Source organism: Corvus cornix, chromosome 15 (assembly GCF_000738735.6).
Source record: "Corvus cornix cornix isolate S_Up_H32 chromosome 15, ASM73873v5, whole genome shotgun sequence".
Lineage (NCBI taxonomy): Eukaryota > Metazoa > Chordata > Aves > Passeriformes > Corvidae > Corvus > Corvus cornix.
In genome coordinates, this window is record NC_046345.1 from 2,204,262 (window position 1) to 2,228,777 (window position 24,516).

General features: G+C 55.4%; 1 protein-coding gene across 1 annotated transcript in view; it reads left to right on the forward strand.

The window, feature by feature from the left end:
* The window catches only part of NCOR2 (nuclear receptor corepressor 2), a 228,201-nt gene extending 205,221 nt beyond the window's left edge, over positions 1 to 22,980 (forward strand). The window contains exons 28-48 of the mRNA XM_039561371.1: positions 534 to 637; positions 3,050 to 3,200; positions 6,561 to 6,713; positions 7,067 to 7,153; positions 7,607 to 7,884; positions 8,670 to 9,033; positions 9,782 to 10,009; positions 10,106 to 10,351; positions 10,496 to 10,645; positions 11,071 to 11,211; positions 11,322 to 11,484; positions 12,022 to 12,455; positions 14,058 to 14,201; positions 14,321 to 14,463; positions 14,801 to 14,994; positions 16,480 to 16,626; positions 16,910 to 17,055; positions 18,361 to 18,414; positions 20,386 to 20,613; positions 22,315 to 22,494; positions 22,613 to 22,980. Coding sequence (XP_039417305.1) covers positions 534 to 637; positions 3,050 to 3,200; positions 6,561 to 6,713; positions 7,067 to 7,153; positions 7,607 to 7,884; positions 8,670 to 9,033; positions 9,782 to 10,009; positions 10,106 to 10,351; positions 10,496 to 10,645; positions 11,071 to 11,211; positions 11,322 to 11,484; positions 12,022 to 12,455; positions 14,058 to 14,201; positions 14,321 to 14,463; positions 14,801 to 14,994; positions 16,480 to 16,626; positions 16,910 to 17,055; positions 18,361 to 18,414; positions 20,386 to 20,613; positions 22,315 to 22,494; positions 22,613 to 22,788 — 3,911 coding nt within the window. The 3' untranslated portion in view covers positions 22,789 to 22,980. The remainder of the gene's footprint in view (positions 1 to 533; positions 638 to 3,049; positions 3,201 to 6,560; positions 6,714 to 7,066; positions 7,154 to 7,606; positions 7,885 to 8,669; positions 9,034 to 9,781; positions 10,010 to 10,105; positions 10,352 to 10,495; positions 10,646 to 11,070; positions 11,212 to 11,321; positions 11,485 to 12,021; positions 12,456 to 14,057; positions 14,202 to 14,320; positions 14,464 to 14,800; positions 14,995 to 16,479; positions 16,627 to 16,909; positions 17,056 to 18,360; positions 18,415 to 20,385; positions 20,614 to 22,314; positions 22,495 to 22,612) is intronic.
* The last annotated feature ends 1,536 nt before the right edge of the window (positions 22,981 to 24,516 follow it).

Here is a 24,516-nt window from a genome sequence, read left to right on the forward strand (position 1 = left end):
ATACAGCCCTCACGGATTTCTTTCCCCATTAGCCTGGCAGAAGAAAATAAATGCAAAGGCGTTGCTTTTTAGTGCAAATTCTGGTTTGTGAACCCCCCCCAGTAAGGCAGTCAGGAGCCTGAGTGTGGTGGGCTGGCTCCAACCCAGGACAGATCTGTATGAATGAACTCAAGCCACCCTGAGCTGCATCTCGCCACAGAGCTACTGTGATCACATCAGGAGAGGCTGAGCCAGGCTGTGCTTTCTCCCAGGCTCATAAATCTGCCCGGCACCTCCACAAAGACAGCAGGGAGCTGATAGCCTCAAAATACCTATCTTTTACCTCCTCCCCACCCCACACTCACAGGGATGGGTTTCTCAAGAGACTTGGTGCCAAGGGGTGGGCAAGGCTTGGGATTGAACACTGACAGCTCTTGAAGTACCTTGCTAGAGACTGGGTCAAATCCTGCACTTGGTAGTCTCAGCCCCACGGGTTTTGTGCTGAACAGCAAATCCAGCCCCCAGCTCACGGGCTTTGGCTTTGTGTCCTACAGGTACTTCCCTCAGCTCTGCCTCGGGAGGAAGCATCACCAAAGGAACACCCACATCCAGACCCCCTCCGGAGTCGCCCATCACCTACCGAGGGTCCATCACACATGTAGGTGCCTTGTCTCCTGAGGGTGTTGCTTCCTGGGTGCTGGCAGCTGCAGCTTGTGCTGGACACGGGCACTGGGGGTTTGTGGGGCACACGGGGTGTGCAGCACAGGGCTGTGCAGCAGCTCTGTGATGCTCCCACCCCGTGGAGCCCCTTGGAGAGGTCTGCAGACAGCCGCCACTTGGGATGGCACGAGCCACGTCCCGTGAGCGGAGACTGCAGAAGAGCAGAGCCCAGAAAACAGCAATGCAGCCTTACAACACCTTTAAACCCGGCTTTGCCTTTTGTAGCTGTCAAGAACAGAGGCAAAAGCAGCTGTAAATGGCTCTGGGAAAATCATCTTGCCAGGGCAAGGAAGTGGAACAGAGCAAAGGAGATGGGTGGAGTGCCCAGGCCAGGTGGAGGAGGGAGGAGGCTGTAAGGGGCAGGTAAGGTAGCAGGAGCTCCTGCCAGGGCTGAGCGTGCTGTGCTGGGGGTCCTGCCCTAAGGCTCTTCAGCAGGAAGATACTTTGGCCTTAATCTCCACCATCCATCTTCAGAAGAGCAGCTGGCAAGCGGGCAATAGTTTCTTGCAGTGTGAGTTATTGCTCATCTGGTAACAGAGTGGAGAGCATTAAAAAAAAAAATCTGTTTCCTGTGGGGATTTTATCTGGCCATCATTCAGATATTTAAAGACACTCAGGCTCCAGTTTTTGCCTGCCTTCTTCAAGGAGGATGACCATGTTGGCTTTGGCCCTGGGGACCTGACCCGGAGTCCTGGCCCAGAGCAAAGCTTAGCTTGCCTGGTGCCCTGTGTCCAACAACTGCCAGGAATGGGTGCTCAGGGGCTGTAAATAACCCATCAGAGCAAACATTTGCTCCATCCTCTCAGATGCTCCTGCAGCAGCTGTGGGCAGCAGTGGGTGGGTGTGAAGGACCTCGAGTACCGTGTGTCAGTTCAGGAAATCAGCAGAGTTTGTTGAGACAGTTTTGCATACAGCTAATGAATCCAGCCGGATTCTTTTGTTTGGCTTGGAATTAAGGTACCAAGCCTAGACCCAGGGCATTGCCTGGCTCCTTTGCTGGCCCAGCAGCCTGCATCCCTCTGCTCCGGCTGGGGAGAAGGAGCCCCCTGTTCTGGCAGCAGCTCGTGGTACCAGAGCTGATACTTGATCTCAGATTAGTCATCCAGTTCACAGGAAGCAGATCTTGAATATATGCTCTCTGCTCTGAAGCCATCTGTCATCACTTGCTTTCACATCCCCTCGGAGCACGTCCTTGGAAGGGAGGTACCTTACCTGGGGCTGGGAGAGCCATTACCAGGTGCCCAGGTCCACCACAAGGGTGAATGACCAGAGCACTGAACCCACGCGCTGGCACATCCTGGGTTTTGGGGACTGCTGCTACTCTGAGGGCTTGGTAAAGAGCAGGTGCATCCCTAAGCAGGGGTGGGGAAATAGCCTGAATGGCACAACCTGGAAGCACCAGCAAAGCTGGCGGGGGCATCGCGTCCCCGAGGCTTCCCAGGCATCAGTTCTGGGTCTTGCTGGGGTTAAATGAGCTCAGTAGGCAGGTGTCAGGAGTGTCTCTGCCAGCATCATTGTGCCTTCCCAGAGATGGGAAAGGGGGACTGTCACCCCATGGTGGCTGTTCCCACTTGGCACCGACAGGTCACAGTGGCAGAAGGGTGTTAATCACCAGCCACTCTTCAGGGGCATCCAGCTCTGTGTGTTTTGAAGGGGATTCAGGGAGGCAGGTGCTGTGAGCTGTGTCTGCGAGTGCCTGTGGCAAAGGAGAGGTTTCAGCTCACACAGTTGGTGTGGGGAGCCCGATGCTGTTCCTGTTGGAGAGCTTAGGCAGGCTCTGCTCCCCGACCTGCTCTGGGACCGGTTTGGCTGTCGCCTGCCGTCTCGCCTGGGCGCGCTGCCAGCCGCCAGCTCCCGCACGCAGGCAGCTCGCTGAAGGTCACACTGCTGCCAGCAGATGTGCCTGGGTGGGCAGGACATCTCTGTGGCTCCTGTGCCAAGCTGGGGAAATAGGCTGCAGGGAAGAAGCTAACGCTGGAGCAGTGCCTGCTGTCACTAAGGTGTCCCCAGGGGAGCACCAGCCCTGTCCCCCAAACCTGGGGAGAGGGAGCAGGCCAGATAGTTTACTCCAAAACATGCAGGGTGAGAGCTGCTGTTCTGGAGGTCTGTGCTGTCCTCATCCCCTGCCTCTTCCCAGCAGCCTCACACAGATCACGTACCTTTTTACCGCTCCTCGTTATCATTCTCATCAATAATTAAGCTGCAAGTCCCTCGCTGTTGGCTGCGCCAGGAAGCGGAGGCCGGGTGTGCTCCCTCTGCTCAGCTTCCCGCGAGGAACAGCCTGTCCCCGCGCGGCGCTTGCTTAATTGGTTGTGACACTGTTAAATATGGATCTTGGTGGCTTTCCAAGGGCACCCCAGCAGAAGTGCTGTACAAAGGAACCATTACCAGGATAATCGGAGAAGACAGCCCCAGCAGAGCAGAGAAAGCGAGGGAGGATGCCGTGCCCAAAGGACATGTCATCTACGAAGGGAAGAAGGGCCACGTGCTGTCCTACGAGGGTAAGTCCTAATCCTCTCTGCCTTTTTAGGGCAGATGCGAGGGGTTTGTGCCACTGTGGCTGGGACTTGAGAGCTATTCGAGGAAACGCTGACAAAGTACAGCAGGCCAGCACTTCTCACCCTTCCCACCCTGGTGCCCTGTGTCTGTCTGTCCCATGTGGTTGTGTTGCCTTAGAGACGGCAGGCAGGGTTGCAATGATTTTGGCTGGCTTTGGGAAACAGGGAAGAGGAGAGGACCAGGTAGGAAGGTGTTACCTTCATCCCGAACACCCTGTGCTGGAGGGGGACTGATTGAAAACATTACGAGAGCACCCCCAAACTCTTGGGCCAAGGTGGACTCAAAAACCTGCAAGATGGAGGCAAGTCAGGTAGTTCGGCATAGCAGTTTATTTGTATGTCGGATTCTCACCTGCATTGACTTGGGCACTGTGAGGGTTTTCCTGCAAGGGGCTGCCCTGCAGGAATCCTCCTGGACTCAGCCTCCGTATCTGGTGAGCTTTGCTAGAGCTATTGGAGGTGGCGAAGCCGTTCCTGCATCCCACAAGGAGCCTGTCTGGGGATGTGTTGGCTGCTGCCACACCCCCACAGCACAGGAACGCCTTTCCTCGGTAAATGCCGGCGGTGCCTCACTGCATTAGTGGTGCCAGCAGGTGGTCACCAGCTGCTCCTGCCTGCTCTGCGCCTGCTCAGCCCATCACAGCACTGGCCATCAAAGCTGCTCTGCGTGTCCCGGTGCCTCCCGTTGGAGATAAGCAGATGTTCCTCTCCAGTGAGGCTGGAAACAACTCCATTCTTGCTTTTCACCCTGTGCTGGGTCAGGCATCTCTGTGGTGGAGCTGGACTGCTCCTGGCCTGCACTTGGGGTCAGGAAGAGCCAACTTAGAGGTGCTGCAGCTCTGCATGCTCTTGGGGTAAAGCACTGGCATGTGCTTTGGTGTGCACAGGGATGGCCGTCCTCATGTGTCACCTCCCTTCTCAGTTGAGTCTGGGGATGATGACTAAGGAGCAGATCCCAACTTCAGCTACTTCAGTACGTGTCTCTGGCAAGCTGCTGTGCTGCCTGAGCCCTCTTCCTCCCTCCCTGGGGCATCCCCAGCAGCCTGGGCCCTGTGGTCAGTGCTGCAGGCAGAGTGTGTCCCACAGATGTCAGATTCTCATGTGTCTCCTGCCCACAAGTGCAGGCAGCTCGTTTCATCATGGGCTGGGTTGTTTTATCCAGAGCCAGAAGGTTCAGGACAGGGCTCTGTGCTGTGTCTTTCGCCTGCCACATGGAAACTGGCTCATAGCATGTCCCCCTGGGTCTGCTGTCAACTCTAGCCCAGATAAGAAATGTCACTGTGGAAGACTTGTGTCTGGATGCCCTTTGGGACAGTTGGCAAGGCTTGGACCAGGGAGGACGCAGGAAGTGTTTCAGGACTTGTTTGTGCAAGAAGCTATTTTAATCACCTCTGCCCGGGCTGGGGGTCGAACGAGGTTGATCTCAGAAATGGCACCATCAGGGAGAGATGGGGAGGGCTCCTGGCAGTGAGTGTTGCCCGTGCCCAGTGCTGGGATCCCACTCCAGGCAATGAGGGAGAGCTGCAGACCGAACTCTTCCCTGTTGCTTGTGTCAGCCCGAGTCTCCTTGGCTGCAGCCTGTGTCCATCACCTCTCATGCTACCCCCCACAGACACAGATGAGGAATTAATTCCTTCCTCTCCCCAGCAGCCTTTTACATGCTTGATAGCGTTTATCACATCCCAAGTGATCCCGTGAGCTGCTGCAGCCTTGCCAGCCCTGCCTCTCTCCTTCCCCCTGTACAGCCTGGCAAGGCTGAGCAGCCCAGGAACAGAAGAGTTAAAAAAAAAATTAAATAAGAAAACTGAAACTGTTGGTGATTATGAATTTTGGCAAGCAGAAAAAAAATTGCAAATTCTTTAGTGTCATGAGGGTGCTTAAAATAAAAGAGCTGTAATGAGACGAGATCCTGTAGCATGTGTGAGCTGAATTGTGCTAGATTGGTTATTCTCATCCTGCATATGATTGCTGATGGCTTCTGCAAGGCGAGGGACGTGGGTTTGGAATGGTTTTCTTTCTGTTTAGTCTCTCTTCTCCCTCGCGCCCTCCCCCTGCTTCCCGGTGGTACAAAGGGTGCCTGGGAGCACGTCCCCTCCTGCAGAAGGGCTGGTGGCAACAGATGTGCCTTGATGACAGGGTGCAGGCACATCGCCCGCACGGTGCTTGGCTGATTCTGAATGTCACCCCCGGATTTCTCCTGTCAAATGGAGCTGAAGCAAAAGCTCAGGCACGGACCCCCTCTTGTTTCCCCACACACAGCCCCAAACATTTTGTGGATTGAGTGGGTGCTGACTGCAGAAACCAACAGTGGGTGTGAAGTTGTAATAATCCCATTTTATTAATTGCTGGTTTTGCCAAGGAAGAGTTTTTTCCTGATTGTCCACAATAGAATGAATGTTTTTAACTTCCCTGCTTTCTCTAATTGTACAACCACCTTCTCTGCCCACAAAGAGGAGGATTAGGGCGCTGGCGATCCCTGGCAAGGGCAGCCTGGCCAGGGATGATGGGCAGAGGCATTGTCTCTCCTAGCTGACATCCTGTTTGGAGCTCGTGGCATAAACCCGAGGCATTCAGCTGGATCAGAAGCTGCTGAATTCACAGCTCGCTGCACATGATGGGTGCCCGTTGCCCGGGGTGGGTGTGATGCTGCCTGGCACGGGCAGGGCTGTGCTGGTGGTGGGGCTGTAGCTCAGGACAGATGCCCGCTGCTTGTCGCTCCAGGTTCGGATCAGGGGCAGTTGGTGGTCTCTCCTCACTCTAGCGCTCGCTCTGTCAGTCCTGCTCAGTGCTGTTTCAAAGGAATCATTCTCAACTTTGCTTCTCCTCTGTTTTCCCTGATTTTCTCACCCAGGGAGTGTCTCGGCAAATGTTAAGGCTGGCCAAGATCCCAAACAGTAGGTGTCTAGCAAAAATCAAAACAACGGGGAAAAAAAACAAAACTCCCCAGACCCAAAGAGCCAAGTTCAGTGGAACTACAGCTGCTCCTACTGGCTCCAGGCTGTTCTTCTGCCCAAGGGATGGCCCCACCAGGGAGGGAGGGAATGGGACACGACAGGGTGGATGCTCCTACTCAAGCGGGAGGCACAGCTCTGGAGTCTGAGGCAGGCAGGGATGGGAGAAAACACCAGCTGAATTTCCTGGAAGTCAGTCCTGTGCGATGTTTCTGGCACTGCGTAGTGGTGGCTGATGGTGGGATGGGATCTGACCCCTCAGCAACACACACAAACAGCAGTAAACACCCTCTCTTGGCCCGTGCTGACTTTCCATGCTCATGGTGGTGCCTCTTGGTGTTCCCTCCCCCAGGTGGAGTTGCTGCTTCTCAGTGTCCCAAAGAAGACAGCAGGAGCTCGGGAGCTTCGCATGAGACCACAGGAACTAAGCGGACCTATGATATGATGGAGGGGAGGATCAGCCGGGGCTTATCAGCCCGTGATACCTTATCTACCAGCATTGAAGGTGGGTCTGGATGAAACCTTTCACCTGTGTTATGTTAGTGACGTGTGGAGACCTCGTCTACATGATGCATCTTCCTGTGCCAGTGTTCTGGCAGTGGTTTGCATTTGACAGCATCTGACCAGCATGGGAAAACAAGGGATGTAGAGTGACCTGTTTGCCTTGAGTGTCTGTCCTGACAGACCAGCTTCAGGAATACAAAAAAAGAAGCACATTTTTAAAAAAAAAAAAAGGAAAAATAAATAATTTAGAAATTGTTGGTGTTTTGTCCCAGGCATCCTTGGGACACTGTCATGTATTAATTGTAAATGAACTCCTGTGTCACAGCGCCACTTTCCCTCTTGGATCTGTTCTAGGTCTCATGGGTCGAGCGATCCCTCCAGACCGACACAGTCCCCATAACCTAAAGGAGCAGCATCACATGCGGGGCTCGATTACACAAGGTAAAGCCTGCAAGCACGAGATGGGCATGGACAGGGGAGGCATCTCACATGCATGGCCCCTTGTTCTCCTTGTAGGGGTAGGACAGGAGGAAGCAAGGATGGACACATCAAGGTCCAGCTGCAGGTCTTTGCAGCCCCTGCTTTGTGCTCAGAGATATTTTCAGTCTTGTTCAGCTTCTACCAACCTAAATTCTGCCAAAGTCAGGGACAAAATTGTCAGTGATTCTCTTGAAGCAGGTTGAAATAAGTGTGAAATGGGTCCAGAAAGTGCTGGTACATGTGAGGTGGATCATTAGCAGTATAGCTGCCCTGTGGACTCAGCTGGGTACCAGTCCCTGAGTTCCACTTGTTAACTAGAGACCCCCTTGAAGTGAGCATCTGCACGGGGACTGGGAGTCCAGTGTCTGCCTAGGGAATCACCCTCTGCATCCATCATCTACTTGGGGGTTGCAGGAATACCTCGGTCCTATGTGGAGGCCCATGAGGACTACCTCAGAAGAGAAGCCAAACAGCTCAAGAGGGAAAACACTCCACCAAGGGACTTATCTGATGCCTACAAGGTCAGATCTCACGAGGGCCTTACTCCTCTGAAAATGAAATCAGCCCATGAAGACCTGGTAGCCACGGTGAAAGAAGCAGGAAGATCAATCCATGAGATTCCCCGGGAGGAGCTGAGGCGGACACCAGACATCTCTCTGACGAGACCTCTGAAGGAAGGTTCCATCACGCAGGTGAGTATGGAGTGAGCAGTGGATGAGGTCAGTCCTGCTCAGACTGCTGTCCTTGCACAGATCCTGGGAGCCATTCCCAAGGTAGAAGGAGAGCAGAGACAGCTTTGGGTTGCATCATTAGTAAGAATGGACTCTCTGCTTGGGTACAGGTTGTCCTGCCCCATCCTTTGAAGGGATCCCTTCCAATCCAGACCATCCTATAATCCTTCCTAGCAGATAAATACAAAACCCAGGGAACCCCTGGCACCTTAAGAAAGCAGTGATCCATCCAGATGTGTAAACAAAAGAGGATGCATTTCCCTCTTTTTCAAAGACAGAGTCAACTTGGTGCCCTCAGCACTGCGATTCTGGGTGCACATAAACTTGGTCTCGTCCCTTCACGGGCAAGTGGCAACCCAGCAGGGCCAGTAGTTAGGATGAAACATGGCATGCTATCTCCTGTTGGTCTCCAAATATTTGCAGGGTTCCCATGGCACCTTGTAGTCCTATCCCATTTCACGGTGTGTGTAGGAGAGAGGCGTGATGGGCACAGCCAGCCTTCAGCAGTGACTCATCATCATCTTGTTGGAGCACAGCAAGACGTGCAGGATGGGCCCTGCACCCTGCCCTGTGCCGAGTGGTTATCTCTGCTTTGGCAATGGCTGTTGGCCATTTGACTGAGGAAACTTTGTGTACTGACCCACTGAATGAGGCATCCTGAGTCCTGCTGAGACTCTGTGGGATGCAGTCACTGGGCTCCTTCTGTTCGACAGCCCTTTGATGTCCCCTGTGCCTCCTGTCCCCAGGGTACCCCGCTGAAGTATGACAGCGGCTCTTCCTCCTCGAGTACCAAAAAGCACGATGTGCGGTCCATCATCGGCAGTCCCAGCAGGACTTTTCACTCTGTGCATTCTCTGGATGTCATCCAAGACCCGAGGAATCTGGAAAGAGCTTACGAAGAGAGCCTGAAAAACAGGCCAAGCCCTGTGACAAACTCGGGTGGCTCCATTGCCAGAGGGGCTCCTGTGATTGTACCCGAGCCGGGCAAGCCCCACCAAAGTGCCCTCGGCTATGAGGACCACCAGGCAGGGCACAGCACGGCCTTCAGCAGCCACTTGCACAGAGGGTCTCCGGTCTCCACACGGGAGTCCACACCACGGCAGCACGAAGGTACTTGGCAAACCTTTTATTTGATGGTAAGATTTCTGACAACCGAGCAGGTGAGGTGCGCGGGAGGCGGCTGCTGACCCCACCTGCCCGAGCAGTTCCCAGCAGGTGCCTGTTGAACCCGTTCTTCCCAGCACCCCACGCCCACGGCTGACTCACGGCGCTGGGGTGGCTGCCAGGGACAGCTGGGGCTCAGCGCCCTTCCTGGGGGTGCTCACACTGTTGAAGTGAGGGCGCTTCACCTGCACAAGGGTAACCAAAGGGAGACTTGGGCCGTGGCTGGTGAAGCCATTGGTGTTTCAAAAGTGTCTTCCCTGTCCCAGCAGTGGCCCATAGCACTCTTTTTTCCATAGGCGGACAGGAAAGCAGTGCTTGGGAGGCTGGGTGGGAGATGTTCACACTTCTCACTAACACGGGCAGTGACCTCCTTGTGCTGAAGAGTGTGGCAGCAAGGCTGCACCACCAGCTGCTTGTGCAGGCCAGGGTGCATGCACAGATTGCCCAGCATGGATGTGCTGGGGTGGAGGGACGATTTGGGAAAGGCCTCTCTCCCAAGGGGCAATTGGGATTTGGCCCATCTCGACCTTGGTGGTGTAACAGGTCATGGCAGTGCAGGGAGGAGGGAAAGGTCCCTCAAGTTCAGGGTAGCTAGAATTGTCCCTGTGGGACATGCTTGGCTGCAGGCATCCCTCGGGGACATGGCTTGGCCGCAGTGCTCAGTCTCTGACTCATTTCCTTCTGCTCTCTGCAGGGAGCATCACTGCTGGGAAGCCAGTGTCCCAGGACAGAAAGATCACCCCCACATCGAGAGAGCTCACCAACTCCAAGTCTCCGCACGCCCCCGTGCCTGACCACCACCACCCCATCTCCCCGTACGAGCACCTGCTCCGCGGCGTCAGCGGGGTGGATCTGTACCGAGGACACATCCCACTGCCTTTTGACCCCGCTGCCATCCCGAGGGGAATCCAACTGGAAGCAGGTACCTCGGCTGGGGGCACAGTCTGTTATTTTCCTTGTTATGCTCCAAAAGCCTGAGGCCTCTGAGGCTTCACATCTGCATCCTTTTCTCTCCCAGCTGCTGCTTACTACCTGCCAAGGCATCTGGCTCCGAGCCCCACGTACCCACACCTGTACCCCCCGTACCTCATCCGGGGCTACCCGGACACGGCGGCCATGGAGAACCGCCAGACCATCATCAACGACTACATCACGTCGCAGCAGATGCACCACAACGCCGCAGCCACGGCCATGGCGCAGCGGGCGGACATGCTGCGCGGGCTGTCACCCCGGGAGCCCTCCCTCGCCCTCAACTATGCAGCAGGTCCTCCCAGCACAGCACTGTCCAGGGGTTTGGGAGCAGTATGGGAGGAGGAGGCTGGGTCAGGCTGGCACTGCCAGCTCCAGCATGGCCAAGCTGCAGCAGCTCGGTGTTGTCCTGACAGCCCTCTCGCTTCTCTCTCTCCAGGCATCATCGACCTGTCCCAAGTGCCACACCTGCCCGTCCTCGTGCCCCCTACCCCTGGCACCTCTGCCACCACCATGGACCGCATCACCTACATCCCTGGACCCCCCCAGACCTTCGGCAGCCGGCACAGCAGCTCCCCTTTGTCCCCAGGTAATGCTGCAGGTTGCTTTTCCAATGGGAAAATGGTTGAGCGGGATGCTCGTAACCAATCCAAGGCCATGGGCTCAGCATGCCAGGGCAGACGGGGAGACTCCAAATTAATTCTCACTCAGGGACCAGTTCACTGACTCCCTCTCTTCCTGCTTGTTGAGGGCTTCCTTGCTTTTTCCCCCTTCTTCCCCAAAGCAAACAGCGCTGTGGAAGGTCATAACTTGGAGACGGCGCCAGGACAGCTATTCCATGATTTGTCTGGGTTTTGTCGCGCTGGTTGCCCTCGTCTGTCCTGCTCCAGGTGACCTTGGATGGAGCCATTCCTTATCTGCTCTGCAGACACAGCAATGTGAAGAGCAGGCAGCATTCCCAGGGGGAATTGCTGTGTCTGCAGCCCTCTCACTGCCTTTCTCACTGGGTTTCAGGAGGGCCCACGCACATGACCAAACAGTCAGGATCATCGGTGTCCGAACGGGAACGGGAGCGGGAGAGGGAACGAGAGAGGGAGCGTGAAAAATCCATCCTAGCCTCCACCACGGTGGAGCACGCGCCCATCTGGAGACCAGGTAGGCTGGGGAGGAGTCCAGCACTGCACTTTGGGGCCAGTGCTGGGTGGAGGTAAGATTAGGGCTGTTGGGCAGAGAGCTAAAGAAGCCTTTCCTTGTGCTCTCCCCAGGTACAGAGCAGTCCAGCAGCCGTTCGTCCTCCCACTCCCACAGCCACCAGCACTCTCCCGTCTCACCCCGCACCCATGAGACCATCCAGCAGCGCCCCAGCGTGCTCCACAACACGAGCATGAAGATCATCTCCTCGGAGACCCCCACCCCTTCTGTCCTACGGTATGTTCCCCCCACCATGGTTTCCAGTGCCTGCCTGGATGCCTGCACCGTAACTTAATTAATGAGCACCTCTGAGAGGAAGGAGTGAGAGTTGTTTTCCCTTCATTCTCAGTGGGAACAGGATTTGGATTTCAAGGGAAGTTGTGATGGGGAGAGGCACATTTTGGCGCCTCAATTCTTTGCTTTTCGTGGTGGCTTTTCCTGCTACCAGGAAATAACGTAGAATTGCACCTGTGCCCAAGTACAGGTACTGCTCCTCTTGCTGAAGATTGCCTGGTGGTGGAATTACCAAGGTCTCTGGGACCTGTCCATGGGTTTTATGTTCTCCAGTCAATGCATTCAGGCCCAATATCCTGTGGCCAGTTACTGTGGTGGAGGCTCTATCCAAGCCCTCCTCCCTGGCCCTGCATGGGCCAACCCTGCACTCAGGAGGCCTGGAAGGAGCTCGGCCAGGGCAAGGCTGAACGCTCAGGCTCTGGTTAACAGCATTTCTCCATGTGCTTCTCTCATCTTGGCCTTGTCTTCATTTCCTTCCAGATCCTCCTCCACCACTACCACGTCACCGATCCGCTCTGCCGCCTTCCCCTCGGCCTCCACCCTGCGCTCCTCCCTCAGCGCGGCCGATGGCTACGCGGCCCCGCTGGACCCGGCCATCCTGCAGAAAGAGGCCTCGAGGGTGCGGGAAGCCAAGACAGAACGAGCCCAGACTGACAACAACGTCTACACCTCAAAGCTGCCCAGTGGGGCCAACCTCGAGCAGTCGCCTTCCCCCATCAAAGCCATGGAGTCGAGACCTTTGCCCGCCTCCGGACCTGCGTCTTCTCATCACTATGGCAGAGGACAGGGGAAAAGCCAGCAGCACCACCACCCTCTGGACCAGCAGCACGCAGCCTCAGGCTCCGAGCAGCACAGTAGAGAAAAGAGTCAAAGTAAACGCTTTTCCATGCAGGATCAGGAGCTCCGAGCTCTCGGTAAGACCACCACGACAGCAGCCAACTTCATAGATGGGATTATCGTGCGCCAAATGTCTTGTGATAAGGGGCAGCGAGAAAGAGGCTCGCTGAGTAATGACTCCAGTAGTGAGGGTCACAAATTGGAGGGCAGAGGTGAGAGAGCTGTGGCCTGACACCCATTTTATTTCATTATTTTTTATTTTTAGTTGCACGTTCTGGATATTGGCTCCATCACCTCCCCAACCGTGCTTGTCCCTCTGCTTCCTGGTCGTTGTTTTATTCCAGACTTTATTTTTGTGTTTTAAGGATCTTCCCTTCTCCCACCCTCTTTTAGTTTTTCCCGTTGCCAAGTCCTGTTTTGCAAATGTTGTCCAGTTCCTGGTATTGCTTTTTACAGACAATAGCTGTTTGCTAATTTCGATTTCCCCATCCTTAGAAGTTCCCAGGCAGTCTGTAAGGAGCAGTTGTGGGTAATAAATCAAATGAGCAAAGCGGAGAACTGGGACTGTGAGCGTGACAAGGCTGCTGGCCATCAGACAAACACCTCCCTGCTCGTGAGCTGCAGGGTCTCAGAGGACTTTGTGGGTCTCAGCTTGGATGGGGTCCCTGTGCTCAGGGTGACCTCACTCAGGGTCCCAGTGCTGGATGCTGCCCAAGGTGGGCACCATGGACATGGCTGTCCTGGGATCACTCAGCCCAGCCGTGCTCAGCAGCTGTTTCCAGAGCAGACCACAAGAACCACCTAATTGGAATCTTGTGTAAGACACAAAAGCACTGGGATTAGTTATTCCAATGGAAAGTGCAGGGAGGGGGATGGATTTCAAGGTCTAGATCAGTCTTGATGGGACCAACCTTCACCCAGAGCATTCATCCAGGCTCCTACCAGCATGCAGAAGCAACAAGCAGCCTGTGGGGATTTGGTGGGACCCCATCTTCAAGTTGCAGCATCTGCCTTGGCCATCAGCACTGCAAGTTTCTGCCCCACTCCCCTTCCCATAACCCAAGGATGGGACTTGGTGGACTTGCCAGTGGTAGGTTCGTGGTTGGACTCAATGAGCTTAGAGATCTTTCTGGCCTAAATGGTTCTATGAGTCTATGAAAGGCATTAAAATGCCGAGAACAGTCAAATTTTGCCCCTGTGGTTTGTGAGTCTGGAGTGGCATCTGGGCTCTTCAGGGCCTCACATCCAGTTTTCAAGTCCCTGGTCCTGGCCATGCTGGGCTTTGGGCTTTGCTTTGTAATGCACTTGGAGACCTCTTGTGCAGCCACCTCCACTTTCTCTGGGCATCGCTGTCCAGGCATAGTGGGGGTTTCAGTGGGTGGAGAAAATAGGGGAACAAGTTGTGAACCTGCAGAGATTGCACTTGGTCCCTGGCTCTCATGCTGGCACTGAGAGCTGCTGAGTGTCCAGCTCTGCAGGAATAAGACATCACCTCTTCACAGCAGCCACCACCACAGCTGGACGTTGGAGGTGGCCCTGCAGTGTGACCTGCCGGGTCTTCCTTCATCTCTTTTTCCCCCCACTTCGCTGAACATGTGACTGTCCCACAAGCGATGGTGCAGCAGTGCTAGGGAAAAGCCAAGTGAGCCCCTGGTTTTAACTCCCTTCCATTTCCTCAGGCTATCATGGAGGCTACAGCCCCGAGCGGATGGAAGCAGTGAGTCCCGTGAGCTCGCCCAGCCTGTCCCATGAGAAAGGGGCCAAGCTGCTGCAGGACACAGAGAAGGGGCATGGGGAGCATGACCTGAGGCAGAAGCAGCAAGGTGAGAACAGGACCTGGCGCAGGAGAGCCCGAGCTGACCATGCTCCAGTGTTGGGATGGCATTCAAGGAAGGGGACACAGATGTCATCTCATTCCTGCTCTCTTCTTGGTGCCCCCCAGGCTCGCTGAAGGCCTCGGCTCCCGAAGCCGCCCACCTGCAGCACCTGCGGCAACCCGACGGCCCCCAGTGCCAGCCCCTGCAGTCCAGCCAGAGCATCAAGGGCATGAACCAGCGGGTGGTCACGCTGGCCCAGCACATCAGTGTAACTAACCAACCTCGTTCACCCCCCTCACCCTCCTGCTGGGGCTCCAGGGAGGAGGGAAGAGCTCAGTGAAACATGTCTGGTGGGGATGGGCTGGGAGTGATGCTGGAGACGTCAATTCCTATAGTTGGGGGCTGAAGAGCAGGGGGCATCAGGGGTGTTCATCCCGGGTTTTGTGTCCCCAAGAAGCCCGTCACGAGAGCTGTTGCAGACAGGAGGCAGAAGTTCCAGCTGCAGGGTCAAACCAGCCTGTTTCCCTCCTGCTCACCCTCTTAGTTGGGCCCAGCAGGACAAAGGTGAAAACCAGCTCCATTTCTGACTCAGGTTTCTTCCCCAGGAGGTCATCACGCAGGACTACACACGCCATCACCCGCAGCAGCTCAACTCCCACATCCAGGCCCCGGTGTATTCGTTCCCCGGGGCGGCGTGCCCGGTGCTGGACCTGCGCCGCACCCCCAGCGAGGCCTACCTGCAGCAGCAGGAGCACACGGCGGCCTCGCGCATCTCCCCGCAGAACGAAGGGGGCAAAAGGTGAGCTCAGAGGCCAGCCCAAGCTGGCACAGATGGGCTTGTGCCAGTCTGAGCTCAGATGGGCCCAGGTGGCTCAGGGGAAGTCAGGCGGGTGCCCTTGGCTACCTGGCACCGCGCTGAGGTGGTGCACAGGGCAGGCATTGCTCTCCTCAGCTTGGTGCTGGGTGTATTCCCTGCTTACACAGCCCAGCTCCTTTCTGATCTGGGCATCTTTCCCCTGGGGTGGTGCCTCTTGCCATCGCTGTTGTCCTAGAGATGCTCTTTAGACCCTCTTAGAGTCCATGCATAATTCTCTTCCCAATCCGGCCGGCGTCACAGGATAGTTTAGGTGGGGAGGGATCTCTCAAGATCATCCAGCCCAGCACTGTCCTCTTGAGCAGGTTGTCCTGGGGCATAGCCAGTTGGGTTCAGAGTATCTCCACTGATGGAGACAACACCTTTCTGGCCAGTCTGTCCGAGCATTTCAGCACTCTGACAGGAAAAATGGTCTTCTTGTGTTGGGATGGAATTTCACATGTTTTGTTTGTGTGCATGTTGCCTCTTGTCCTGTCACTGTTCTCAGTCCCTGACCAGAGATGATTCCAAAAAACCTGAAGCAACATGTTTTCCATTGGTTCAAAGTTAATTTTATCTACATCTTTCTCAGTGAATAAGAAGTTTACTAGACACACGTGCCCTGACAACTAGAATTGTTCATTTCAGGCACCACCTGTATTTGTTTTAAAGTCACTTTCAAATCCCCGTGCTGCTACAAGGCAGGTCTGATTACTGTTGTATGGAATTTAAAAATGGGTCTGTCTTTCCACCCAAACACCCACCCAGATGTATCCAGGAATGAGTTGTGCCTTGTCAGTAAATGGGATTATTCGTCCCAGCTCTGCCTGATCCTGGAGTTGGCTTTATAACATGAAGGAAAAGAGCCCAGCCCTGACCACCCAGTGATGAAAAAAACTGGGGAAAAAAAGAGAAACCACAGAAAGAACAAAGATGTAAATTCCCAGAACTCGCCGTGAGGAATTCCTCGCAGACTCGAGCCTGGCTGTCTTCCAGGCTCTGGCCACGGGCAGGCATCAGGGGCCAGTATTGATCCTCTCTAAGCTGCCCCAGCTCCAGGCCCCCTCCTGCAACCAGCCAGCTCCTGTGTGGCCCTGACAAGGAGGATGGGAGGTGGCGGGTTCTGCCTCCGCTGTGTTCACAAATACTGAGAATCAAATGCCGTGTCCCCAAAAGGTTAATGTCACAGCTCTTCACAGGGATCCATGTGTCCCTGCCACCAGCAGGTCCCTCCTGGGCTGCTCTGTTTGGGGTGTCTCAGCTGTCCCCACTGTCAGGGGATCAGGCCCAGGGCTCAGCTCAGCCCAGCTCTGCCTGCCCAAACCACACTCTGAAAGCACCAGGAGTCCTTCTCCCCTCCCAACCCCGAGCTGCTGCACAGGGCCAGGGGCTGTCGCAGTGAAACGACGGCCTGTCCCCATTGCTGCCCAGGTCCCCGGAGCAGGGCAAGGCGGCGGCCGGGGGGCCGGACAGCTGTATCGAGCCGGTGTCTCCACCAGACGGCGTGGGAGAAGCGGAACATGCCAAGGGCGCCCCGTACCCCGTCCTGTTCCGCGAGGGAGAGCCCATGGACCAGAGGTAGGGCCCTGGAGCGGGCGCTGGGGCTACCTGGGGATGGGGATGTCCCATCCAGCCCTGGCCCGGGCTGCTTTCCTTGCTGCCCCAAGCAGTGTCCCCTCCCAGGGTGCTGTACTTGTAGCAGCTTTTCAATACCATGGGGTATGTTTATCATTGGGATAGGGAGACAGGTTGGAGGTGCTGAGTATCCCAGGAGCTCCCAGCCTGATCCTGAGCACTGAGGGAAGAGGCTCTTCAGGTATAGTGGAGTTTCAGAGGTTTCCAATGGTCTTCTGCTCTGCAGGATGGGGTCCAAGTCCCCAGGAAACAACACTCAGCGTCCAGCTTTCTTCAGCAAGCTGACTGAGAGCAACTCTGCCATGGTGAAGTCCAAGAAACAGGAGATCATCAAGAAGCTCAGCACGACCAACAAAAACGAGACAGAATACAGTAAGAACCTGTGGGGAGGCGAATGCAAGGCACCAGGGGAGGAAAAGCCTCAAGGACACGTGAAGCAAAGGAGATTTGGGAATGGGTGCTGCTGTGTTAAAGGGCTGGGAGCTCCCAGCCAGCTCTGTCTGCGCCGAAGTCCGACTCGATGGTCCTCGTGGGTCCCTTCCAACTCAGAATAGTCTGGGATTCCATGAAATACAAGGTCCAAATGTTTCCTAGAATGCTCTGCACTGGTGCCAGCAGTGACTGTGTGCATCTGGGGAGGCAGTGGGAGACTTCCCACCCCAGTCTCCATGCTCTGAGGCTGTCAATCCCACCCACACCAGATAACCTAAGTAGGAAGGAAATAATGAGCTGAGCATGGAGGAGACTTAAGAGCAATTGATATTTTAATGACTGGCCAGCCAAGCTGAATCCTTCCTCCTTGAGATGCATCTCTCCCCAACCTTACTTTAAAGCCCTACATCAATATTGGTGCAGCTCTGTAAAACTAACCAGGCTGGCTCAGATTAGAAATTCAGCCCGTTCATTCATTAACCGCTAATAGAGTAGATAGGATCATAATTTAATTTAGCCCAGCATTATACAGTCAATACTAATTCAATTTGAATCCATCTTACAACAGCTGCATCGGATAAGAGGGACCGAGCTGTCTCGTCTCCTGGATGATGTTACCATGAGCCAACAGTATTGTTATGCCCCTTTGGGGACATGTAGCTGAACCCCCTGACCTTCCACACTTTCCCTTATCAAGAAAAAATATATAGAAATTGGATACACCTCTTATTTGATGAGAATTTCTGTTATTCTAAGGAAAGCAATATCCAAGTCAAACAGCTCAGCTAAGAGGGAAAATATTGATTTAACATTTTTTCTCCTCCTCCTCACCCTCTCCACTGCCCAGACCTGCTCCATGCATAGGGGGCATTGAGCCTTTGAAAATCCCATAGGCATGAGAGAGGATTTGGCTTCATGGAGCTTGTAATCCCAAGGGCAGGAGGGAGGAAGGGAGGGAGGCCAGCACTGAGCACAAAGACATTGCCCTGGCTTTCTGGGCTCTGTTATTTTGCCCTTTCCCACCTGGTGAGGGTGCCCGCTGTGGATCTCCCAGAGGCACTGGGAGTTATCCCTGGTCCCAGCCAGCACCCACAGACCCACGCCTGTGCCTGGGGGAGCTGGGCTGCTGTTGGGAGTGCCATGACAGAGAGATGGGAATCTTGTGTGGCTGCCATGGCAGGTCCTCCCTGCCACTAACCTGCATGTGCTCTCTCCATACTGAAGAGCTTCTTTGTTTTTCTCCAGATGTGGGGCAGCCTGGGACAGAGATTTTCAACATGCCAGCGATTACTGGAGCAGGTAACTCCCCACATACCTGTACCTCGTTCCCCACAGGGCTTACAGCTATGGCGAGCAGGAGGCTCGGTAGATTTAAGCATCTCCTATTTTTGTTTTCCCTTAAGACCAAGTGTAACAGGTGCTGGGAGGCAGAGGCCTCAGGACACACCGTAACTCTCTGCTGCTGGGTTGGAGACAGGGCAGTGTAATTCCTTGGAAAGCCTGGCAGAGTTTGAGGAGAGGTTAAAGGTCAAGCAAGGGTTGGCCATCTGATGCCATCAGAGGGTTAAACCATCTTAGCAAGGTGGACCTCACACCTGGAGAGAGCACCCTGCTCTTGATGGGACCTTATGGTCACCTGTGGGTGGGTGGGAGGGCAGTGGCAAAGGGGAACATGAGGGTGGGCAGTGGGGTCTGTGTCACCACGGGCTGGGCAGAATGCAGGAGCCAGCTGCAAAAGCAAACTGGGGCAAGAGCAGCACTCTGGGCAGAGTGGTGATGCTGAGGACTGGAGGGGAGATGAGGGGTGCTGGGGCAGGAGGAGGTGTTTCCTTGGGAGCTGGAAGAGTGCTCAGGCCCACAACCAGCCCGAGGGGGAATGACAGTGGGAAGCTGTCACACTGTTGCCACCTGCGACATGTCCGGCTGGGCTCGCAAATGAATGGAGCAAATCCCCACTGAGGAATACTAATTGGTACTTAATTAATTAAGGATTAATGCTCTCCTGCAGCAGGAATGCCTTCAGGTTGTCAGTTTTAAGTAGGAGAACAGCAGTTTTCCCACAGCCAAGGGCAGGAGGTGCTGTGGGCAGGGGTTTGGTGCGGAGGGAGGGCCAGTGGTGTAGGACTGCTCACCAGTGGAAATGAGTTTGGGAGGAGTGAGCTGGCATCAGCTGCTGGGGTGAGCAGGTGCAGCCAGGTAGGACCCGAGATTTGAGGGTCAGTTTCGGCTAGAGGGGATCAGGAAAGACCCTGCCTGTGTACAGCAAGACCAGTGTTCAAAGCAGGTTTACAGGAACCTGGGATCTGTCCCTTTCCAAGCAGAGGGGCAGCGATCCCAGAACAAACACCCCAGGATGGGGTCAGCGGGGGGGCCTGGCAGTTTTGTGTCTGTATTTTGCCCTTGCTTGTTCCCTGTAACTGCCACCCCGGGAATGACGGTGGCGTGGCTGAGCCTCTGGTCCCTGTGCGGTGCTGCTCCATAACTGCATGGCTTGAGACTCACAACCACGCGGACACTTCGCCTCTGCATCCTGTCCCACTCAGCCCGGGGGGCCCTGGTCCCCGTGGGAACCCGGCCTGGGGGGAAGGGGGGCTGGGGCAGTGGGCAGGGGGATTGCAGAGAGCACGAGGAGGGACAACAGGACACTCCCCTCTCCCCGTGTAGCCCGACCCACGCAGGCAGCTCTGGCGGCTGCTTGCATCCTCTCACCCCAGAGCCAAATCCAGGCACTTCTTTCTCATCAGGTGTTTTTGTGGGGTACTCCTCCTTCCTTCCCTGACTTCCTTAATGGGAAACCGCCCCGGCCTCCAAATTCCTGGCGCACTGACCATTGCTACGTGTGCATATGGACCCCAATGACCCCGCATCCAATGACTCTCCTCCTGCCCCCATGCCGACCCTGGCCGGGTTGGGAGCGCAGCCCCTGCTCCTTGGAGATGCTCCCTGGGGCTCTGCGACAAACCCTTATCCCTGGCCCTGGGGAACCCTCCCAAAACCCAGACCCCAGAGTGAGCCCCATCCGTCCCACCGCCAGCCCCCGCCGAGCCCTGGGGCGGGATGGAGCGGGAGGAGGAGGAGGACGGGTGCATCACAGCGCTTTAAAGAACAAGATGACAAAGTTTGTTGCTTTGCGAGAATGTGCTGACTGTTTGTTTCTTCCCTTCTCCCTTGTCTCCTTTCTCCCCCTTTCCCCGTCCCCCCCATCTTTCTTCTCATTTGGCTCCCCCCCATCTCCCGTCCCCTCTCTCCTCCCTCTCCCGTATCTCCCAGGGCTAATCAGTTGTAGGAGCCAGTCGGTCCAAGAGAATTCCAGTACCAACATGGGGTTGGAGGCAATAATTAGGAAAGCCCTAATGGGTAAATATGACGAGCAGTGGGAAGAGCGCTCACCTCTCAGTGCCAATGCTTTTAACTCTCTGAATGCCAGTGCAAGCCTGCCCGCTGCTATGCCCATAACTCCTGCTGATGGACGAAACGAGGACGTGCGCTCCTTGCCAGGTCTGCAGCCCTCTCCACCTTCACTCTCTGTGTTATTAATTCTCAGCCTTTTTATCTCCCCATTTACCAGGGGATTTATTCCTCCCCTCCCCGTTTTTGTTCATTTTGGTTTTCTTTTTCTCCCCTCCCTCCCCCAGCTTTGAGCTTTGTGGATCCGCTGATTAATCCTGTTTGATGTTAATTTAATAGTCTCCAAAGGTGCTGTTGCTTTCTCTAAACCACTGACTTGCTCCTTTCTCCTTTCCCTGTTTGTTGGTTTTTAATATCTCCTTTTCCTATATTTTTTTTTACACAATGGAAAGGTTTATGGGGGTGGAAAACCCCCCCACCCAAAAAATCAAGGGCATAAACTTAAATAGCCAGCCCCAACTGTCTGTAAACCCCCAGTGGGATCGCTGCTCCCAAAACAGGGGAAGGTGCTGAGAAGGGCTGGTGTGGAGGACACAGGGCAGGGTGGCATTTCCCTCCCCACTCCAGTCTCTGGGGGTGTCGGGGCAGAATCCAACCTGGGATGGGGGGATGGGATCTGGGAGCGCCTGGAACAAGAGGGAGGTGGTAAGGGAGCTAAAAGTGGTACATGAAGGATGATAAAGAGAGGAGAGCTGGGGATGAGCTGCCCCATGGGCCCTGATGGGGCTTGCAGAGCCCGCTGGGCCCCATGGCGGGGTCTGCTCAGCTCTGAGGAGACTGGAGCAGAGATGAGAGGGTGGCTGTGCAGATCCCCAGTTAAGAAAGGGAGGGAGGAGGGGGGATCAGGGATGGATGGGGGGAGCATTTGTCCCCCGCACACCTGCCAAGGGCAGAGTGCCTCATGGCAGTGCCCTGCACAGAGCATGACACCACTGCCAGGGATCAGCCTCGGGAATCCAGGCACAGAGCCCGTGGCTCAGGGGTAGATCCTGGGTGCACATGTGCACCTTCCTCCAGGTCAGCTCACACCCCTCTGGGTCACCTAACACCAGGCACTCTAAAGCTTTTTGCAGAAAAGCTTTTCTGGCTCCTGCATGAAACCAGCAGCTTCTTCCAGCCGTGCCTCCCTATGCCTGGTGGAGGCTGCCTGCTGCTGCTGGGCAGGCAGGGTGGGATGCAGAGCCCATCTATCCCTCCCCCGTGGGGAGCTCCCCCTCATTTATCTGGGCTCACCTGCCCGACAGAGGCCCTTCTGGCTTCAAACCTTTTAAAAACTGGCTAAACATCTCCAGGGATTCTGCTGTAAGGAGAGATGAAAGACCCATGTAGACCATGGGAATGGGGAATGTGCTCAGGGCTCCAGCACCCACGCAGCTCTTGGGGGGTCGCTGCCAACCGCATGTGCCCGTGGGGGTGGCACATGGAGCTCCATTCATGAGCCACGTTTGTGGGCTGAGCCACGAGCGGGCTCGGGAGCAGATCCTGCAGGGAAGCGGCCGAAGCCGCACGGCTGCTCCTGCCGCGGGTCCCTCCACGGGACAGTTGGTGGCATCAGCCCCCAGGGTGGAGCAGCCCAGGAGAGGGCAGAGCCCTCCTCCAGCCGCTGCCCCCACCTGCCCCATCGCCATTCCCCGCCGTGCTGCCGTCGGCCCCGGGGTGAGCTTTTCTCCTGCCACGAGCCATTTTTGCAAAGCTCCTAAAAGGGAAGCGCTGGGAACCCGCTGCCCCGTCCCCGACCCGCTGAACCCTGTCACAACGAGCCGGGTGACGAGCGGCTGCTTCTCTTCGCAGGAGGAGGGGGGAAGCCAAAGATCGCTGCCAGACCCAACAGCCGCAAGGCCAAGTCCCCGGCGCCGGGTCTGTCCTCGGGCGAGCGGCCGCCCTCCGTCTCCTCGGTGCACTCGGAGGGCGACTGCAACCGCAGGACTCCCCTCACCAACCGCGTCTGGGAGGACAGGCCGTCGTCCGCAGGTAGGGCTCGAGGGGACGGGTCCCCAGAGTGGCCGTGCCGCCCTCGCAGGGGTGTGGGGAGGCTGCGGGGGAAGGGCCACCACCCCTGGTGCTGACTCTGCTTCCTCGTCCCGCGCAGGTTCGACGCCGTTCCCCTACAACCCGCTCACCATGCGGCTCCCCAGCGGGGTGGTGACGGCGGCACCCACGGCCCCGCTGCCGCAGGGCACCCCCGGCAGCCAGCACCACGCCTGGGACGAGGAGCCCAAGCCCCTGCTCTGCTCCCAGTACGAAACCCTTTCGGACAGTGAATGAGAGGAGCCAGGGGCAGGGAGACGGCGACCAAACCCGGGGCGCGGGGAGCGAGCGGGACGCCCGGGGCGAGCGCCCACCGCCCCGGCCCCGCCGGCTCTCACGAGCGAAGATGCAGGAGCAGAGCGATTTCATTTTTTCCTTTTCCTTTTTTCTTTTTTTTTTTTCCCCCCTTCCCTCCCAACCAGCCAATTTGGGGGGGGGGGGAGGAGGGGGGGAGGATGATGGTTTTGGATTTTTTTTTTAATTTTGTTTGGGTTATTTTTTTTTTTCTTTCTCAACATCTGGAAATTTCTGCATCCTCTTCGGTCTGATAAAGAAAAGAAAAAAGCCTTAACGAGACAAAACCCAAGGAACCCATCTTCGATCTTGGCAGCCGTGCTGGGCGGTGACCCCGCGCTCGAGAGGGACAGAGAGCGGCCGTGTGCCCGTCCCGGGGCTCGGACGCTCTGCCGGCCCCTTCCCGCAGCAGCGAGCCAGGGGCTGCGGATGCTCCTGCGGAGTCGGCAGCGGGCGGTGGGATGCTCCCCCGTACCCGGCCGTGGGGATGTGCCTCAGAATTGCAAAACCTTGAGCGGGTTAAAAAAAAGATTGAAAAAAAAAAAAACACGGTTGAGACGTGAAACGGGAGCGGAACGCCCCGGGTCGGTGGTTCCCTGGCTGATCCGAGGGCTGCTTGCCTGGCATTCCCGCGTCACAAGACGTATCAGCCCCGCGACGACACGCTTCGAACGTGGCTGGGAAGAGCGGGCAGGGGAGGGAGTGAAGAGCTGTTTCTTAAAAAAAAAAGAACACAAAAAATCCTGCTCCCTTCGATGGAAGCAATCCCGGGTCCCTCGGAGCGGGCAGGGACGTCCCCGGGCTGGCTCACACGCTGCCCACTGAGGGGCTCGGTTGCTTTAAGTGCATTGTTTTCTGAATGGTGAGAAAAGGCAATTGTAAATTGTATTGGTCTACAGGGTATATTTTTGATACCTTCAGTGAATTATGTCAATATTTTACGCAAGGAAGGACTTTAAACAAAACACAGTATTACATGCTGTAAAAGAGGTTCTGTTCTTACATGCAGGCTTTGCTGCATTTGTCCATTGTATGGAAGGGTTAAAAAAAAAAAAGGTAACAATGATCCATCAAAGTTATCTGGGAGTCAGGAGAATGTATGTACTTAGTTTAAAAAAAAAAAACCAAACAAAAATCTTGCCATGGTTGCAGGGCCCCCCGTTACACACACCTTTGCTGGTTGTAGACGTTGATTCTCCGGAGCCCTCCGAGCTGGCCAGGGCAGGGGCAGAGTGGGCAGGAGGCCAGCGTGGCAGGGAGTTCACAGGAAACTTTAAAAAAAAAAAAAAAAGGAAAAAAGTTTAAAAAAAGTTTTTATTGTATTTTTGTGATACACACGAATGCTCTACTTTACATTATTTTTTTCATTCCATGATGTTGGCTCATATCTGCAGTTACATGGTTAAAGAACAAAAATATTAGACTTTTTTTTCATTCACTTCTGCTTTCTCGCTCTGGGGGGAAAACAAATGGCAAAAAAAAAAAAAAAATAATAAATTGTATTAAATGCTTTGCATTCTGTACGCTAGAGGAGCCCCAGCCCGGCCCAGCCCCGCAGCCTCCGGCAGCCCCGCGGGCTCAGCGGCGTGGCCAGCGCTGTCACCTTCCCCATGGATCTTTCTTTTCCCCCTGCAACGTTCCCAGGTTGATTCTGATTTCAAAGCAAGAGAA